The following is an 18,022-nucleotide window of genomic DNA, read 5'->3' on the forward strand; positions in this document are numbered from 1 at the left end:
ACACGCACACGTTCTTTACCACCGGACTACACTCTGCCCTGGTTTTGGTGACAAATTCTATGTGATATGTATTTTCCCACAATATAAAAAAATCTGAAAGGAAGGAAGAAAAAAAATTGACAAAGGGTTTGAATAGACATTTCTCCAAAAAGATACATAAAAAGCCAAGAAGCACCTGAAAAGATGCTTGGCATTTTTAGTCATCAGGGAAACACAAGTCAAAATCACAATGGTGTACCACTTCCTGCCCGCAAGAATGGCTGGATTCAAAACGCTGGTTGATGCCAAGGGCAGGAGCAGGTGCAGAGAAACTGGGGTCCTCGGGTACTGTAAGTGGGAACAGAAAATGGGGCGGCTGCTTTGAACAACCATCTGACAGTTCCTCAAGTGACAGATTATAGAGTTACCCTACGACCCAAAAAATGCACTGCGAGATGGAGATCCAAAAGAAATGGGCACATACGTCCACACAGAAACGTGGACATCAAGTTTGCAACAGCATTGCTCGTAACAGTCTAATGTCCACCTGCAAACCCGTCACAAGTCCATGTGTTGTGTTCGTAGGTGGAACAGTCCTCGGCCAGAGGGTGGAATGAGCGGTGGACGCACGCTACTTCATGGACGAACCTGGAAAACACTACACTCAGGACAAGAGGTTAGTCGCAAATTCTACATATTTATGATTCTATCCAGAGGGACATCCATATGGGAGAACCCGGGAAGGTTAAGGGACAGGGGCTGGGAGGCTGGCGAGGAGAGGCCAAATGCCGTCGCATTCCTCTTGTGGGTGATAGACGTGTTCCAGATTGCGGTGACGGGTGCACGCCGCTGTGAATAGACTAACTAGCATGAATCGTGCACTTGAAATGGGCGTGTATGTGAATTAGAGCCCACCGAGGCTGTTTTTAATGCCTCTGTGTCTGTCAGTTTATAGAAAATCCGGGCGTCAGGGAAGCAGGGAAATGAGGCCACAGGGGGCACAGCAGCCCACACCGTGATGTGGGATATTCGGCAGACAAATCCGTATCTGTCGCTCAGACAAATCACTCGTGTCAGGGGAAACAGAAGGAAGATGGAATATGATGTACCACGTGCACCACGTTTGAATTCTGATTCCAACAAAGGTACCATACGAAGAATGTCTTTCAGACAATCAGGGAAATCGGAACTGGTGGAGTAACCATCCTCAGCTTTGTGGGGGGCAACAACGATGTTGGGTTGCTTGTGTTGGAGACGAGGGGGACAGCGGGATGTCTGGATACGCGATCGCTCCTCCCTCCCCTTGCTCTCCACTGCCTCTCCTTCCCGAATGAGCGATCGGTCCAAACACCCAGGAAGACGGGTGTCTGTGCTTCGGGTGGGGGCGGCCCCAGTGGCCCCCCACAGGAGACCAGAGTCCAGGCCGAGTCAGGACTGTGCCGCGAGACCGGTTTGGTGGGGCTGGGGGGGCGGGGTCAGAGGAAGCAGCACCTGGCGGGGCATGCTCCGGGGGACAGGGAGCCTATGGGGAGTGGCTGGGCAGAGAAGCCAGTGTCCCCACAGGGTGAGGGCAGCGTCCACAAGGGGAGCGGCAGCGGCTGTGGTCCGGGCCGGTGGCCTGGGGGGGGGGGGGGCGGCGGGGCGGTTATCGAACAGGGGAGTTAACCAGAGAGTTGAAAATATGAAGGCTGGGAGCCAGACTTCTCATTGCCGGAGAAAGGGTTATAAATGTAGAAAAAGAAGAAAGGAGGATGAGTTCTGTGATAATCAGAGTGGAACTGGAAGAATTATTGTGAATATAGGATTTCTAACGCACAGAGACACAGATACGGACGTGGATATGCACGTGTGCGTGCACGCCTGTGTGCACCACCCTGTCCCCCACGGACTGCAGGAGAACCCCACGCTCACATGCAGTTCCTGGTCTCCCCGTGAGAAAGACCAGGCTGGGGCTCCTTCGGAGAAGCGGCTGAGCGCGGGACCGCAGCAGGGGGAGACGGTGCCGTTATACCCCTGTGTTTTGAGGGAAGAAGGGGCAAAAGAATGAGGCCATGTCAGAGGGACACCGAAACCTGCTTGAAGCAGCAGGAAGCAAATAGGGCGGCCGGTGGGAACCCGCTAAACCACACAGGGAGCCGTGAATCCACACAGATAAAGACATTCATTAGCAGCGGGGAGGTTTGGTTGGGAAGAAGGCACTTGGGTAGCTTCATGGTGCCTGCCCCCAAATATTTAGTAATTACAGGGGAAGGAGCGGGTCTGCTGGGGAGAAGCCGGCCCAGCGCCCCCTTCACCCAGCCTCCAGGTGAACACTGGAGAACACCCCTTCCTGGGGAAGCTGATGTGGGGTGGGGGCAAAGGGGGTCTGCAGGCGGGTGGTGGCGGCGTATCCGGGTGGAGAGCCGAGGGGCAGGAGAGCCCCGCCCCCTGGGTGAGTGGGGACTGCAGCTCAGACCAGCAAGAATTCCCATGTCACTGGTTAATTTAGCACCATCTAGTCCTCCTGAGACAAAGAGAACTTTAAAATAACAAGGCTTTTTAAAGTGGAAGGATGGCGGGGGGATCTGTTTTAATTACTCTCAGAATAAAATAAAATCCTAATAAGTGTGGGGCATTGGACGGTAGCCGTCATTCTGTGATTTCCGGAATGCCAAGCCGGCCTGTGTTTTCAAATGTGCCACGCCCTTGAGGCCACGTTTGGGAAGCCCACGGCACACCAGCCACGGGGGCAGGGGTGCCGGCCACCCATCCAAATGCAAGCAGGTGACCGCCCTAGTCTGCTGGCCCTTCTGGCCAAAGGGACAGGGGCCTCAGGGAATATCTTAAACTCAGGAGGGATGGGAGGGTGATGCCAAGGAAAGCCCACGCTCCAGACTCCCTCTCCCGAACTGCTCCTGCACAGCCTGGGCCGCACCCCTGCCCCGGGGGCTCAGGGGTTCCGCCCCTGCCCTCCTGGTCCCCTGAGACTCCTGCGACCCCAGGAGCCCCCGTCTTGCACGATCAGTGTGCAGTGGGAAGGCACGCAGGTTGGCGTACTCTGCAGTAAATTTAGACTCAGAACCGCTTCGTATCCTTCTTTCTCGGAGTAATCTGTTCTGCCAAGTTTCCCCCTTTATAGTTAGGGACCAACCAATTCCCATGAAAATCAGATGAATAAATATTGAAGAGAATGTGCTCGTCGTCTATTTTGGCATCCTAACGGCAAGGAAGCGACATTACATTTGGGATGAGGTCTTTCTCAGCTGAAGCCCTCCTCCACCGGATCAATTAAACTCGATGAGCCCACCCAGCAAAAAGCCTCCCAAAGGGACAGTTCTCAGGTGTGACTTGCAGGTTTCCTCAGCGGCACTAGACATTTCTCCTCCAAAACTGGAGCCACATGGACAGCACGGCCTGGGGCCGTGGCGTGCTTGCACACCTGTTGTGAGCTCACGGCCACAGCCTGGCCCCTCCCTAACCTTCTCCTCACCCCCGTGTGCGCGTGTAGAGGAGTGGTCATACCTGTCTTTCCCTCATCGTCCTCTTGTCTGTAAGGACCGGGTAAATAAAACATTAACTGTCTTCGCTCTATGAGATGATATACTTTAGATAAATCATGAACTTCTCATCTTCAAAAAATACCGTAAAGTTTTAGCTACAATCTTTATCTTTTCACAGACTTGCTGGGGTATTTTCTTTCAGAAAACAGAGATGCCGTAGCAGCAGCCCTTGCAAAGGGAAATCGCTCTGCACGGATTCTAGACACACACTCCCGTCAATAGCACAGGCCCCTTAGCACCATGTGGCCTCTGGGGCTCTCAGCTCTCGCGAAGTCCCGCGTCCCTCTGTGCCTCACCTGCCACGGGCGTGTCGAGCACGCACGGGGCGCCCAGCACGGTACCACAAGGATTAAGGCTGCTCCCTTCACAGAGATGACCGTCCAGTGGGGAAAACCAATTAATAAGCATGTTAACAAATAAATGAGTATAAATGAGAGCCTGTTTGTGAGAAGGGCTTCAGGGTCAAAATAAATCACGGTGCAGAAATAGGGGCCCTCCTGGGGAATCTGTGTGACGTGTGACAGGGAGGGAGGGTTCTGTGCTCTGGAGTGAGCCTTGCTTGTTGTGAGAGGTGAACAGAACCCGATAGTGTTGACACCCCAACCAGATTAGCAGCACGAACAGAAGGCAACAAAGACCATGAAGACCGACCTCACCTCGCAAGTGCAACTGGGATTGTCCGAAAGTTAGTATTAGATGCCCCAACCCAGCAACGCCGCTCGTGGAGACCACGTTAGGACCACGCAGGGCTTGTGCCAGGGCATAGCATCCGAAAAACCTGCCTGAGCAGATCCCCACCTTCACGGACTCAAGGAAAGACCACACTATTATTCCATTATATCAGGCGATGCGAAGAAGCATTCAATAAAATCCAGTATGACAAAAGTAATTAAGAGATTAATACGTACGAATTACACACAAACAGGAATTGTGTTTTGCACCTGGTTCTCGGCTGTAGCCCAGGTGCCAAGCCGGTGCCTGGCCTCAGGGTCAGTGCACTTTGTGGAGTGAATGAACCAGGCAGTGCCATGCTTTGGGCGGGTGAAGACGAGCTACCAAAAGCTTACATCATCCTTAATGGAACAAAGCTCCCATAGCCCCTTTCAGGCTGGGAACAAGACAAGGGCGCCCTCTACCGGTCACTGCCCATGGGCGCCCGGTGAGCGCGGTGGGGCGGGACCATCCCGTGGGGTGGGTAGCGGGGAGGCAGGAGACGCGGCTGTTGGTGTTTGTCACTGCATAACCACTGTCCCAGAAAAACCGCTGCCATCGGCAAGATTTCTGGGCACGAGATCACACCACATTCCTCTCCTGGCAGCAGTCACTGTTGAGAAAACGTAACCAAAGTAACACCATGTTCAACAAGATTAAAACCAGACCATCTAGGAAATAACCAAACAAAGGAACACAGGAACCTCCTGGAGAGAATTTTTAAATTCTAACAACGGGCATCTTAACGCTAAATAAGTAGACATTAGGCCATGTTCATGGACGCGATGACCAAATGCTGCACGCTGTCGGCGCTCCCCAAAACTCATTGGCAAATTCAACGCCGGTCCTACCAGAATCCCACTCAGTTCTCAGTGGCTGGATAAACGGGCTCTAAAACCGGAACAAAGAGGAGAAAGGTCTGAGAACACCTACGCTAGAGAGCACAGAAAGGAGTTTCACGAGGAAGCCCTGAAACCAGGTGATAAGACCGTTTCAAAGTCGTAATGACCGAGCGTCAGGGCACTGGTACCAGGACAGGAGGTCAGCTGGACGGAGCGGGCGTGCACTCGAGATGTGGCCCAACACGCTGGGCGGGGGGCGTGGAGCACAAGGACCGTCCGCGTGACCCATGTTGGCTCACTGCCTGCAGATCTAAACAGTGTGGGGTCCCCATCTTAGGTCATCTTCCAAGTACGTCTAGTGAGAATTAAAACATAAACATGAAAAACAAAGCTTTCAAAGTCAAACGAAGAAAATATAGAAGAGCAGAGTATGTCTGTGACCACAGGCGAGAAAATCCTCTAAAACTCAAGACCGTGAACCTCTGCACAAGGGAAACTTCTATTTGGTGGAGAACATCACGGACAAAATGATCAGATGCGTGAGAACACAGGAGAGTTTACGTGGAAATTCCATGTCTGAAAACTCAGCGGGAGAGTCCAGGGAGAGGGTCAGAAGAGAAGCGTGGGGGAAAGGCGGGAACGGTGTGTTTCCAGGGGGGACCTGTGGACGTGCAGTCCAAGTACGCCACAGCCAGCACTGAGACATGCTTTCCTCCCCGTCCCACCACCCAGATTCACCACACTGGGAGGACCACATGGAGGAGGAGGAGCAGAAGGAGGCGGGAACCTCGGTGCTCAGCAGCCGTCCCGGTAGTCCAGCCATTCTGAAGCAAACGTGAGCCTCTGGTGACGCTAACTGTACCCATATCCTGTGAACAAAAACCCCAGCCCTGGGATGTGCCCCAGAAGACCAGCGCGGGAAACACACAAGAGGATTCCTAGTGCCTTTAGCCCTTCCTGAGAGATTTCCACAAGTGGCCTGTGACCACAGAGTGGGGGACGCCCGGGAGCCCAGCCAAGCGACGATTCCGCGTATGGAAAGCACCCCACACAGATCTTGTGCAGAGACAAAAATGAACAAAATGAAATGGGATTTCACCTCACTGGGGGCAGCATCATGGTTCCATATTTCTAAGACGCACAAACACACAGTATGTATTTTCCCTGATGTACGTCTGTGGGGAAATCCCAATGACCAAAGAAGATGGGTTTGCACTGCGTTCCCGGGAAGGGCTGTCCAGGTACAGGGCTGAGAGGAGACTCAGGGCTGAGGTACGGACACAGAAGCCGTAAACTAGGTCAGGTCCCCTCCACCAAATTAAATTAAATTGCGATCAAGGCTAGCCAAAGACTGAGGCTTCGTCCCTACCCGTCCGTCAGGACAGACAATGCCCTGAGCTACTATTTGATCATGCTACCCTCGTCTTTGTTTTCACTGGACAACAAGTTTTTAAAACAATCCTGGAATTTATTTAATGGTTCACTTAATGTCATTACATTTATTAAACTTAACCATTCTTGGACTGCGCCAAGATCAAGTCAAATCTCTTTATTGACTGGAAGATGGGAAATGCAGGCAAACCCATAGAGCTCTTCAGACAGGACCATGCTGCCAGGAACGGCCAAGCTCACTGTCACGAGGCATGACTTCCCTGAGCGGGAAAGCAAGAGGCCAGTTAATAGAGCTTTAGGTACAGCCTCATCACGGCAAGCACTCTAGGGACAGAAACTCGGTGACTCAGCTTTAGAGACATTTGAGGTAAATACTGAAAGCCCATGACCCCTGCACGTCCGTATCCACTAAGACTGTACTAGACAAGAAGACTTTCCGGGATTTGTATTCATTCACTGTAAAGGACATCAGTGTTAGCGCTTCTACCCCAGGCCCTCGTGATTTCCAAGCGCAAGCCCAGGGCTGGCCTAAATTCACCAGCCCTCTGCACCTGGCCTCCCGGGTCCCACAGGAGTGGCCACCAGGCCCTCAGCCAGCACGCGTGGGTAGTGGAGGGAAAGTGAGTCACCCAGCACAGAGACCAAGGGGAGTCCGTTCTAAGGAGGCAGGTCGTGTCCCGCCCCGTGCTCACCGTGCCTTCTGGGTCCACGAGCAGCAGGTGCTTGGCCTGGCCGTTGTGCATCCCTGTGAGGACGAAGGAGCCGGGGTTGGTGGCGCTCTTCCGGACCAGGAAGTCCCCGTCGTTCTTCAGCAGCCCTTCGGCCTCCTTCCGGCTCATCTCCCCTTGGTACCAAGGTTCCCCTTCCAGCTCCTCCAGCATCTTGGCATCTGGGGCTCTGGGGGTGACGGGGCTGATGCACTCCACGGAGGCCGCTTTGCTCAGCACAGGCCCCAGGGACTGGTTCCTGAGAGCATCTTCAAAAGGTTCTGTCAACAACAATCACCAGAAACAAGTGAACCCCCAAGAAGCGCAAATAGTAAAACGCACAGTGTGACCGAAGGAAATGCCAAGACAACTTCCGCAAGAAACAAACCTACAGAAACACGATTGGCTGGTAATAAAACCACAGCCCAAACCTTGGCACCTTTTTCTGACTAGTTGGGTTTCGCGAGACAGCCGGGCACTGGGCCTGGCACCAGGGATTCAAACACACCCTCTGTCTCACCGGTTAGGACGACTTCACTTTTGCACGCTGCACCAGGCCACGCATTATACAGACCATCTACTGCTTCTGGAACATCGGCTAGCCTTTACAAATCTGCTTCCTGCTGAATGAAAACCTGCCAGTGCTAACAGAAATGCGTGAAGAGGAAGACATCTGCAAGGTTAGATTTAGTGCAAAACCTGTACCCAGCTGTCAGATGTTTGTTTCAAAATTCCTGCGTCTGGAAAATTTTTAAAAGAGAAGAAAATGGACATTTTCAGGCGCCTTTGTGTGGCTTGGCCCAGGTTAGGAGCGCTACCTCCCCGTGGCCTTCATTTGTCTGTGCGAGTGCTGGAGATGGAGCAGGACCGCACGGCCTTCAGGACACACTTCCCGCCGCAGGCAACAGACAGCAGCAGCATGAAAAGTCCCAAGGACATCTGATGAAACCTCGACTCTCCACTTTCAAAGGAAAGGAGGTAATATGTACAAAAGCTCTCAAAACAGCCCACGATGCCGCACAGTGGCAGTGTAAGGCGTCATGATGACAACACGGGACCATGCCGACATGCAGCACGAGAACGGGCACAGCTACGTCCCCAGAGTCCAGCATCATCCCTGGGATATAGTCCATACCCACAGATGTTCAACAAATGCTCTAGGAGGAGACCAATTGTTAGTAGAAGACGGGCAGGAGTCAGGTGATAAATGAAACTCCCATCAGGGCATTTCGACACTTGTTACACTGTTCACAAATCTGGGAATAAAAGCAGGTTAAAACTGTTGCCGAAAATTAGATTTTCTGTTTTTATCCTATTTTTCCTGATTACCTGGAGTGGTTGAAGGCTGTATTATAACATTTCTACACCAGCACCACCGTCACTATGCAGACCATCCCCATGGTCACCACCGTCGCCGTCAACATCACCATGACGAGCACCAGCATCAGCAGCAGCAGCATCACCAACAACACCCCATCATCAGCATCGCCAGCCCCACCACCACCATCAGCACCAGGAGCAGCCCCATCACCACCACCATCATTATTTAACTCCTGCAGTTTACGGGAAACGACACAGAGTGCTGGCTTAATTCCTTTTCCAGACTTTTCAATAGCAACCAGCCTCGCCAGGGCCCTTTCTTCTCCTTGTCTCCCCTTCTCTGGTTTGGGAGCAGGTGTGGACATGGATTGACAACAAAGGATGGCTCTGGTTCTTATTTTTCCCATCCCAAACCCTCGTCTTATTTACCTTTCCTCGGGCTCTGGAGCCAGAAGTCACTGGTTAATTGACTAAATTAAACAGTGAAAATTGAGTATAAATACTGGTACTAAACTGCCTTTGGGAGGCGTCATTGTAGCTGGAACAGAGGCTCAGAGAGCCTCCACTTTGCCCTGCGTCTTGGGAAAGTGGCTTCCTACTTCTGAGGCTGTTCCTACATTTTTTAAGAGATGGGATTTGATTAGAAGATCATTAAGGTGCCTCCAAGCCCTGAGAGTCTCCAGTTCCTCTGTCGGTGGTGATTTTTGCAAGTCAGAATGGGAATGCACTGTCTGGGAAACCAAAGTGGCTGAGAAGAAATAGACTTCCGCTGGCAGGAGGCCGCCGGGTTGTGGCAGCACTCACACGCTTCGTCCTTCCCACACTGCCCCCGGAGAGTGCACGCCGCACCGGCAAGGCTGCCTGCCAGCCACAGAGCCATAATAACGGTGGCTCCCTGCAGGACTGTGGCAGAAATTGAATGAAGTAACAGGTGCCTAGCCCGTGGTAGACACTTGTTAAATTCTCAAGGAATCCCTCTGGCCCGTGAAAGTCTCAGGGAGCTGACAAAGCAGCGTGAGGATGTGAAGCTCTTTGGGAACTCGGGAAGCTCCTTCGAAGTTCCTTAGCCACAATTCCCACTTCCATTGCCGCGTCCCTGGCTGATTGACGCGTCCCAGCCCTCGTGATGCTGAGGGTCCACAGCATGCGTCCCCGCCCTGCTGAGGAGCTTCCTGTCACACTCCTCATCCTGTCTGGGGGTTCCCCAGGGCACTGCTTGTCACCTGCGAACTCACGCTCCATGGGACCCTCTGTTTGCTCCCTTGCCGACCCCAGTAAGCAGAACGGTATGTGACCCACACTAGATGCTCAACGGAGAGCATACACGAGAGCGAGCGAGTGTGTGTACGCTAGAGCGAGCGAGTGTGCGCACGGGAGAGCGAGTGAGTGTGCGCATGGGACAGCGAGCTAGTGTGCGCATGGGAGAGCGAGCGAGTGTGCACACCCCAGACGGCGGATCACTTCCTTGCGTTCGTGCTGGACTTGGTCAACAGACCGAGGGCTCTGTGAAGCAGGGCATGCATGCCACCTTGGCATCCTTAGCCACTGATACAGAATTTGTCCCCTTACAGCCGACCAGCATTTAAGTGAAAAAACGAGTGCTTTTCGTGTGTGTATCATTTGCCTCGACACACGGGCAGCTCTTCAAGAGGAACGTCAGTTCGAAAAAGAGGGGAAATGCTCTGCCCCCGGACCTCAGAGAGGGCTGTCAGCCCCAAGCAGAGGTCAGCCAAGGTCGAAGCCTCGAAAAGCCCACTCACAGCCCAGAAAAGTGCAGACAGCCATCACTGCTCATCAGAACGCTGCTAGCAGAAAGAGTGTTACGGCACAGGTTTCAAAAAGAAGGCGTCGCAGAAAGCGACCTCAGAAGACAGGAAACCCAGACGAATGGCAACCCACTCATGTCGAAGAGGTCCTTCCGCGGGCTGCTCTCTGCGCTGCTGCCGGACGCCGTTGTGGCCTGAGGCGGGAGGTGCTGGGCGTTCACGTACGTGGGGGCTTCTCCGGGGGCCGCGTGCGCTTTCCCCTCCGGCATGCCGTAGATATCCAGGGACCCTGCAACAAGGAAACGAGCCGTCTCTTTCTTACAACGGGAAGGGTGGTCATTGGTGCATCTGCCTGTAAGCTGCCCCACCCCACCCCGCTCCTCTTGTACGAAGGCGATCCTACAGGATGCTAGATAATTCCTCCCGTGGGTCCCCATTGGCTCAGTGCCCCTCTTCGGACCCTGTTCACTGCTGTGCTGTTCTGACTGGGACAATTTCCCAGCCTTCTTGTCAAAATGCGACGGGTGGCCTGTGAGGGTGGACGCATGATCACTAGGGCCTGACCGAGACCCTGGCCCTGACCCGGGTAGGGAAGTGGAGCAGGCACAGCGGGGCCGAGGCTCCCGGGTCCCCGCACCCCCTTTACAAAGGCCACAGAGCAAGGAGCAGAGCAGAAGAAACAGCCTCATTTCAATTGCCCTATTTTTGCCTTTAAGTGTAAGTGAATGCTTTGTACGTTGACTCCATTCTAGCAGTGCAGGAGGCCCAGGGTGGGTGTGCGGTCGAGGACCCCCGCTGCAGGCTGTGCCTCCGGGGCACCTCCTAGCCGGGCCAAGAGTGTGGTGAGCCCAGCCGGCCTCCCCTTGCCTCTCACCTTGCCTGACCGGTGTTTGCTGCCAGTCCTCGCCAAACGGGTCTCCTAAGTGTCTCCCCTGGTAGTAAGTTTGCTCTTTTCCTGCAAACTACAGACACGTGTAAATACATAAAGAGAAAAAGCATCGTCTCCCCCTTCCCCACCTCTAAACGCCACAGTGCGGTACAAGGGACCCCAGCAGAGAGTAGAGCGCTTTCCCAATTCCTCCCACTTTTCCCTGCATGCTTCACAGTTGGCGTTAGGATTTGGGAGATAGGATTGCGTGGGTGTGAGGAAGAGGCTGCCTCGCATCAGAACTACACACGCCCATCCTGTTTCCATTTTCCGCCGCCGGCCCTCCCTCCGCGTGGCCGAAGATGAGCCCTCTTAGTGCAGCGCCATCACTCGTAAAGTGAACTTGGGCTGGCGCGTTTCTCTGCGTCGGATCACGCCGCCCACAGCCACGCACACCTGGCCAAACCCACCCCGCCCGTCTCCGTGTCACAGCTATTGACACTTGATGTCACTGTTATTTTGTCACTTTCTTAGCATCATTGTTATTTGCACAAAGTAGGTGACATCAAAAAATTCTCTATAATGAAATAGAGATACTACAGCTCTACAAAGCAATCGCCTTACCGGCATGTTGAGTTGGAGGAAAAGTCAAAGAAATGAATAAAAGAGAAGGCTCTTGAAATTCTCGTTATTTTAAGGGCCCACATCCACTCTCTTTTCAGGGAACACAAAGTACCCCAGGCCTTTTACAAGTCTTGAACTCTTTTTTCTTCTCACTGAGCTCCCATGATGGGCTTGTCCCAGGATGGAGGGGACCCCAGACTCATATCTCCAGAATCATAATATAGTTCCAAGATACTGATTAACACCGTAAGATGTTACAACAAAAGCCTCCCCTTCTTGTCTACTTGGTGTCATCGCAGGGGAGAAAACAGGTGAGTTATCCTGTCAAAGACTAGACAAAACGCAGCCTGCCAGTTGAGTGGAAGAAGGCGAAAGGAAATAAAGCTCAGGTGGCCACGACCCAGGTCGGGGTACAGGACTTACCTGGGCGATGTCGGGGGCGTGGGGTCTGGCCTGCAGCCGCACATCCACGAAGCCCCCTGGAGGAGGTGTCTTGCTTGGGATGCTGTTGTAGTATGGGTGGTCTGAGCCATCCCCCTCCTCTTCAGTCCAAGGCTCATCCAGACTCTGCATTCTGTTAGAAGAGGATTTTCCAGAGCTTTAGACAAAAGCTGAGCTTGTCTTCAAAATGAACAAATCTAACATGAGGACCTGCTACCCCAGACAAGACAGTTAGTGACTGTCTCCTCACTCTCTAGATCTCAACCCTGAAAAGCAGATGAATGCTTTGGCCGGATACTTCAGCCTTATTTGCAGTTCAACCTTCTGAAACAGCCACGACAAAGAGCAGCAACAAGAAATCCTGAGGAGGTGAGCTTCTGTATTATTTAAAATTTCCAGTGTCAATGAAAAATTAGACAATATGCAAAGAAATAAGAAAGCATGGCTGATGTGCAAGAAAAAAGGCTATCAACAGAAACTTTTCCTGAGGAAACTAAAATTGGGGACTAATGAGACAAAGATTTTAAAGTGGCTACTTTTAATATGGAATAAAAGAAATCATCAACAAAAAATAAACATCAGACTGCTGTTTCACCAAATAGGGAATATCAAAATAGAGGTAGAAGTAATTTTGTAAAATAACCAAATAGAAAGGCTATAATTTAAAATGTTAATAACTGGAATAAAAAATTCAGAGGCGCCTGGGTGGCTCAGTGGGTTAAAGCCTCTGCCTTCAGCTCAGGTCATGATCCCAGGGTCCTGGGATCGAGCCCCGCATGGGCTCTCTGCTCAGCAGGGAACCTTCTTCCTCCTCTCCTTCTGCCTGCCTCTCTGCCTACTTGTGATCTCTGTCTGTCAAATAAATAAATAAAATCTTTTTTAAAAATTCATAGAGGAGCTCAAAACAGGTGTGAACAGATTGAAGAAAGAATGACAGAACTTAAAGATAGGTCACTTAAGACTATCAAATCACAGAAACAGAAAGAAAAAAGAACTAAAGAGAATGAACAGAGCCTCAGAGACCTACAGAGCCCTTTAAGCAAACCAACATACACATGAGGGATCCCAAAGGAGGAGGGATGGAAAGGGCCTGGAAGGAGACACAGGAAGACCTCCGGGCCAGAAACTTGCCAAATTTAATTAAAATAATTGATCAACACATCCAAGGAGCGAAAAATAGAAAAAAAATACCCCAGAAAGGATAAACTAAAAAAGCTCCATACCTTAACACATCATAATCAAGCTGTTTAAAGCCAAAAAGAGAGAGACTTGAAAGCAGCAAGAGAGAGGCCACTTATCACATGCAAGAGATCCTCACTAATATTACAACTAATTTCTCTTCAGAAGTAACTGAGGCCAGAAGACAATGGGATGGCATAGTCCAAGTACAGAAAGAAATACTGTATGCCAAGAAATCTATATCCAGTAAAACTACCTTTTGAAAATGAAGAAAAAATTAAGACATTCCCAGATAAAAACCAAAGAAAATTCATTACAGCAGATCTTCCCTATAAGAGATACTAAAGGAGGGACTTCAGGCTGAAATCAGGCACTAAACAGAAACACATATCTATATGAGCAAACAGAGAACATCGGCAAAGTTAACTACGCAGGCAAACTTAAAACACAAGATGCGAGAAACTATAGGTAACTACACCAACTAGATGACCTAGCCGAAACAGAAAAATTCCTACCAAGACTCAAACTACCAAAACTTACTAGAGAAGAAATAGAAAATCTAAATAGACCTGGAAAGAGACTGAATTAGTGACAATTAAAAAAACTCATACTCCAAGAAAAGCTCTGAATCATGGCTTCCTCGTGAATTCTATCAAACACGCAAAGAAGAGTTAACAGCAATTCTTTATAACTCTTCTGAAAAATACAAAAGGGAGGAATATCTCTAAACTCAATCTATAAAGCCAGTATTATCCTGAGACCAAAACCAGACAAAGTTATTACAAGAAAAGAAAGCCGTAGACCAATAACTGTTGTGAAAATGGATGAAAAAAAAATCCTTAACAAAATACAAACTAAACCCACTAACATATAAAAAGAACTATACACCATAACTAAGTGGGATTTATCCCAGTGATGCAAGGTTGGTTCAACATTTCAAAGTCAACTGTTGTAATATATCATATCAATAGAATAAAAACAAATACCAAATACTTATCTCAATAGACACAGAAAAGGCATTTGACAAAATCTAACATCTTTGCATGACAAAGATACTCAATAAACTTTGAATAAAGGGACATTTTCACAATAAAGGGCATCTATGAGAAATCCACAGCTAACCAATGGTTAATGGTGACAGACTGGGTGTGGTGTTTTCTTCCTAAGGTCAGCACAGGATAAGAATGTCCCCCCTTCCTACTTCTAGTCCTTATACTGGAGATTCTAGCCAAGGAAATTATATAATAAGAAGAAATTAAAAGGCACTGAAGTGAAACACAGAAGAAAACATGGGTATAAATTTTTGTAACCTTGCATAAGGCAATTGTTTCTTTTTTTTGTGCCAATTAACCTCATCCATTTTTTTAATTTAAATTTCTTATTTAATTCAATTTGTTTAACATGTAGTGTATTATTAGTTTCAAAGGAAGAGTTCAGTGATTCAATACCCAATGCTCATTCCATCACGTGCCCGCCTTAATGCCCATCACCAAATCACACCATCCCCCCACCTCCCCTCCAGAACCTTCATTTTATTTCCTAGAGTTCAGAGTCTCTCATGGTTTGTCTTCCTCTCTGTTTTTATCTTATTTTATTTCTCCTTCCCTTCCCCTATGTTCATCTGTTTTGTTCTTAAATTCCACATATGAGTAAAACCATATAGCATTTTTCTTTCTCTGACTGACATATTTCATTTAGCATAATCCTCTCTAGTTCCATCCACATTGCTGTAAATGGCAAGATTTTATTCTTTTAGATGGCTGAGTAATATCCCTGTGTGTGTGTGTGTGTGTGTGTGTGTGTGTGCATCTGTTAATGGACATCTGGGCTCTTTTCATATGTTGGCTATTGTGGAGTAGGCAATGGTTTCTTACCCATGACACCAAAAACAAAAGCAACAGAAGAAAGAAAATAAGCAAACTGGAGTTCATCAAAATGAAAAACCTTGTACTTTAAAGGACACTCAAGACTACAAAAGACAACACACGAAATGGGAGAAAATACTTGTTGATCATATATCTGGAAAGGGACTAGTATTCAGAATATATGAAGAACTCCTACAGCAATAAATGGGCTACAGATCTGAGCAGGAATTTTTCCAAAGAAGATACAGAAATAGGTAATAAGCACATGAACATGGCTTAATCATTGGTCATCAGGGAAATGCTAATGAAAATCACAGCCAGGGGGGCCTGGGTAGCTCAGTGGGTTGAGCCTCTGCCTTTGGCTCAGGTCATGATCCTGGGGTCCTGGGATCGAGTCCTCACATTGGGCTCTCTGCTCAGCAGGGAGCCTGCTTCCTCCTCCCTCTCTCTCTGCCTGCCTCTCTGCCTGCTTGTGATCTCTGTCTGTCAAATAAATAAATAAAATCTTTTAAAGAAAAAAAAAAAGAAAATCACCGTCAGGGTAAGGTAGGATAGCTGTAATCAAAATGACATAGAGAAATTAGAGTCCTCACACTTTGCTGGTGGAGGTATAAAAAGCTACAGCCACTTTGGAAAAAAGTTGGCAGTTTCTCAAAGAGTTTAGCGTAAAGTTACCACGTTATCCAGCAACTGCAGCCCGTGGTGTTTACCTGGAGTACTGAGCACTCTGTCCACACGGGGACTGTCCACAGAGTCACAGCAGCATTACTCACCCGAGCTAAGGGGTGGGCCCGGACAAATGGGGACAAAATGAAGAATGGCCATCTGAGAGGAGGTAGAGGCGTCCAGTGGAGGGTTATTTAGCCCTAAGAAGGACTGTGCTAGTAAATTCTACAATGTGGACGGATCTGGAAAACATCCTCCTCAGTGAAGGAAGCCTCTCACGGAACTCTGTATGATTCCACTTCTACAAAATGTCCCAAACTGGCAAATCCACGAAGACAGAAAGATTAGTGGTGGCCCAGGGAGAAGGGGGAGAAAGGGGAGAAAACGGAGGTGACCAGTCATGGGCCTGAGGTGATGGAAACGCGCTTGTATCATCTGAACATGTGAAGCATCACTAAATTAGATGCTTTCCGAGAGTCACTGTTATCACAAATGAATTACATATTAACTTTTAAATGCAGAACAGGGAGCATTAACTACATTTGAATTGTTTGTCGTGGTCTTCTCTGGATTTGTGTTGAAAATGACCTTGGATTTCCATAAGAAATATCACAGGAAAAAAAGAAAACTCCCAAGGAAAATCAGACCACACCAAAAAAAAAAAAATCCCCATTCATTTGAAAGAACTATTTTTGATTTCCAGCTGGAAATGGGTGCTGAATCCAAATGAGAGTCTCTCCCCCACTAATGAATACAATGAACAAGAAATAATTCACAAAAAAAGCCATCCACTCACCAACCGCAAAAGAAGAAAGGCGTATTGTGTACTGCAGACATGTTACTGAGATATTTGGGGCAGCCTGGTGGGCCCTAACACTGCCCCACTCCCTCCACGCCCAGCTGTCCACGTCTCCGCTCCAAGCCGTGTGGGCGAAGGAGCTCGATGCACCAAATTCTCATACCTCTAGCTCTTATTTACCAAGCTGGAGAGACTTGGCTTGAGGGAGTGAGATGAAAACCCAAGGAGCACTCCCAACCAACAGAAGCCTCTGTGCTGCTGGTCTCTGGGATCTCGGCAGATCAGGAGAAAAACAAGCCAGTGCCCCCTAGAGTCAGGGTCCCGGGACGGGGGGAGGCAGGGACGGTCCTCTCCCAGCGTCGGCTGTCCCCAGCTAGAACAAAAGTGGTGTCCCCGCCTCTCCGTGCTCTCAGACCTGCTCAGTGGATGTGACAAGTAGCGTGTCAGATAAGGTGACATGGGTGTCAGGCCAGTCCCCTCGTTCCTGTCAACTTTAGAAATTGTATGCCTGTACTTGCGTTTGAAGTCAAAGCCTTTCTCCACAGACAAGATCGCATCTGCTTCACTGTCTTTCCCCCCAATTTTTTCAAACTCAATATAAAAAAATTCTATAGAAAATTCCTACCTTCGGTACGTTCCCAGAGAAGCAAGGCAACTCCCACACGCATTTTTGTACCTATTTTTTGTACCTATTTTTCATTTATTTATTTGACTTTGATGCAACATTTTCCAAAGTACAGAAAATTAATATAAAAGATACATCTCCCCCGTGGAGATTAAACAAGTGTGAACATTTTGCTCTGTCTGCTTCATTTTTTAAAAAAGAAATAAAATGTGTCAAACTTACTTTGGAAGGATAGATATATCAGATTAACAGTAAAATGAGAATAGAGGAATCTAGGAGATGTTCACTGTAAAATTCTTTCTGGACGTTGGAATATTTTCACTGTGACCGTTAAACCCCGCCCCATCTCCGCCCGGCCCTCAGATGCTGTGCAATTGGCATGTAATAGTCTTACACGTAACCATAAACTACATGCACAATTTTATTTATGGCTTTAAAACCGCCTGGGTGGCTCAGTGGTTTAGGCCGCTGCCTTCGGCTCGGGTCATGATCTCAGGGTCCTGGGATCGAGTCCCGCATCGGGCTCTCTGCTTGGCGGGGGGCCTGCTTCCCTCTCGCTCTCTCTGCCTGCCTCTCTGCCTACTTGTGATCTCTCTCTCTGTCAAATAAATAAATAAATAAATCTTAAAAAAAAAAAAAAACAAAAAACTTCCACAAATGTTTCCTATACTTTTTCACTCCTTTTAAGATTTTTGAGAT

At 49.2% G+C, this 18,022-nt stretch overlaps 1 protein-coding gene across 1 annotated transcript in view; it reads right to left on the bottom strand.

The window, feature by feature from the left end:
• Nucleotides 1-18,022, bottom strand: part of SHC3 (SHC adaptor protein 3) — a 93,583-nt gene that overhangs the window by 11,859 nt on the left and 63,702 nt on the right. The window contains exons 8-11 of the mRNA XM_046023073.1: nucleotides 12,172-12,322; nucleotides 11,131-11,218; nucleotides 10,390-10,545; nucleotides 7,156-7,451 (exon numbers count right to left, since the gene is read on the bottom strand). Coding sequence (XP_045879029.1) covers nucleotides 7,156-7,451; nucleotides 10,390-10,545; nucleotides 11,131-11,218; nucleotides 12,172-12,322 — 691 coding nt within the window. The remainder of the gene's footprint in view (nucleotides 1-7,155; nucleotides 7,452-10,389; nucleotides 10,546-11,130; nucleotides 11,219-12,171; nucleotides 12,323-18,022) is intronic.

This window comes from Meles meles, chromosome 11 (genome assembly GCF_922984935.1).
Source record: "Meles meles chromosome 11, mMelMel3.1 paternal haplotype, whole genome shotgun sequence".
In the NCBI taxonomy this organism is placed as follows: Eukaryota; Metazoa; Chordata; class Mammalia; order Carnivora; family Mustelidae; genus Meles; species Meles meles.